General features: G+C 44.8%; 1 protein-coding gene across 1 annotated transcript; it reads left to right on the forward strand.

Moving 5' to 3' along the window:
- The first annotated feature begins 38 nt into the window (after positions 1-38).
- On the forward strand, positions 39-1681 carry LOC122332380 (citron Rho-interacting kinase-like). The gene is made up of 4 exons (XM_043229684.1): positions 39-294; positions 734-875; positions 957-1132; positions 1557-1681. Exons 1-4 carry the CDS (start codon positions 196-198, stop codon positions 1671-1673), a joined length of 534 nt encoding a protein of 177 aa, XP_043085619.1. The 5' UTR covers positions 39-195; the 3' UTR covers positions 1674-1681.
- The last annotated feature ends 227 nt before the right edge of the window (positions 1682-1908 follow it).

The following is a 1908-nucleotide window of genomic DNA, read 5'->3' on the forward strand; positions in this document are numbered from 1 at the left end:
GTTCTTAAATCGAGGTAAAACAAAACTGTCGATGGGGTATGAAAACTTTTTTCTTTTCTATTAGGTTTCAAAAGGTCTTAAACTCCTTCTAAAACATGTTAGGGCATCACATGCATGAATAGGCAGCTCACTTGTACTGGGACAGTCCTTGTATAGTGACATGTACTGACTGTAGCTCATGTTCGTCCTGCAGTGATGTTGAAGTTTAAATATGGAGGCCACGGCAGCGTTAAAGACCTGTCTGCTGTCGACTCCATCACCAGCCGCTGCGCTCGACTCAATCAGCTGCTGCAGGTGAGAATAACACTCGCACTTATTAGCAGATACCGAAGACAGCATCTTGTCCAAAAGTCAAAGCTAGCACTCTTTGACTGCCATTGTCTGGTCGGACTGCGGCTATTGATGAGCATTTAGTAATATTTCTCATGCAAATAACCTGTATGCATCTGTACGTAAAAGAAACCTACACACACACATTTAAGTCACTGAATTAATTGCAAAACAAAATAGTCAAAATGCATAATTTAAATTGCAATCTGCAAAGGATAAATAATGCCTTGAATCATTGATGGATGTGAAAAAGGCTGTAATATGACTCCGATTCAGACAGGAATCACGTCTCTGTGTTGTTTTTCTGCTGATTAAGAAAGAATGCGTTACATATCGGACCTCGCAAAGCATACGCTCTTTGTATTTAAACTGTGTTCCAAGATAAATGTTTGTGGTTTTCCAGGGAAAGTGCGTTGCTCCGGTCTCCTCGGGAGTCGGTGGAGTTCCCAGAGAAGCTCTGATCGATGCGTTCCTGCTGCTCTATCAAGAGTGTGCCACACCAGAGCTCATGAAGATCAAGCACGTGGCCAGCTTCGTCAACAAATGTAAGCGCCTGGATGTGCAGTCAAATAACCACGCAGCCCTTGTTTTTGTTATATTACGGCGTTCGTGTGTGTGTGTGTCAGATGCTGAAGTGGTGGCTGAAGTTCAGGAACTGCTTCCCGGTGAGAGGGATTTTGAGGTGAGGGGCATCGTGGGAAGGGGGCGCTTCTCTGAGGTGCAGGTGGTGAAGGAGAAAGCTACAGGAGACGTGTGCGCCGTGAAGATCAGGGACAAACCCAGCCTGCGTTCACAGGACGACGTGAGTCTCCTCCAGACCTGAAGCGTTACACGGCGTCCTAACCAAGAGTGAACCTCGCATTCAGAACCTTCTCGACACCAGATAATAAACCGTGCACTATTTATTTTTTTCCTTCGCACTCTGAGGAAAAGATATGCCGCTGCCGCTGGTTCATCGTGATTTTATTGCTTTGATTTCCTGTATTTTTCACAAAGCATTCACTTCCAGTGCGGACAGACTATGCACTTACTGGTTTGGTAAATGACTTGCTCGCAGCTCACCTGGTTAGGACTAGATCTAGATTACTAGCTCCTGAGAAAATAACACCAGCCAATTCCAAACTGTAAAACTTGAGCACAAAATACAACGCCAGGTTACTTCTTCACCATAATAAAAGCCGAAAGCATCCACTAAATGACCGAGTTTTCTCATGTCTGTGGTAAAGGCGGCGTTCTTCGAGGAAGAGCGAAGCATCCTGGCCCTGAACTCCAGTCCCTGGATCCCTCAGCTCCAGCACGCTTTCCAGGACCAGGACCACGTCTACCTGGTGAGTGACGGCTAGAGTTTCTTCAGACCGCCGGCGTTTGGTGATGTTTTCATGCGACTTTGTTCTTTAAAAGACATCTGACGCAAGACTTTTTTTTTTTTTAATCACAAGTTACTGCAAATGAAACCGCATGAGGAATTATGTACAGGAACTGAGATTAATGTGCGTAATGAGATAATTTAGCCGGACATAAACATGATTACGTAACCTAACAGTGTGTTCTTTAAAAGACTGAGATGTCAGGCTGTTA

This window comes from Puntigrus tetrazona, unplaced genomic scaffold (genome assembly GCF_018831695.1).
Source record: "Puntigrus tetrazona isolate hp1 unplaced genomic scaffold, ASM1883169v1 S000000030, whole genome shotgun sequence".
NCBI lineage: Eukaryota > Metazoa > Chordata > Actinopteri > Cypriniformes > Cyprinidae > Puntigrus > Puntigrus tetrazona.

What these genes read in the sequence shown, in the direction of transcription:
- LOC122332380 (XM_043229684.1), top strand. Translation starts at nt 196, where the DNA reads ATGTTGAAGTTTAAATATGGAGGCCACGGCAGCGTTAAAGACCTGTCT. An exon ending in GGCCAGCTTCGTCAACAAAT is followed by an intron (nt 876 to 956) that starts GTAAGCGCCTGG and finishes TGTGTGTGTCAG; the next exon opens with ATGCTGAAGTGGTGGCTGAA. An exon ending in GCCTGCGTTCACAGGACGAC is followed by an intron (nt 1,133 to 1,556) that starts GTGAGTCTCCTC and finishes TCTGTGGTAAAG; the next exon opens with GCGGCGTTCTTCGAGGAAGA.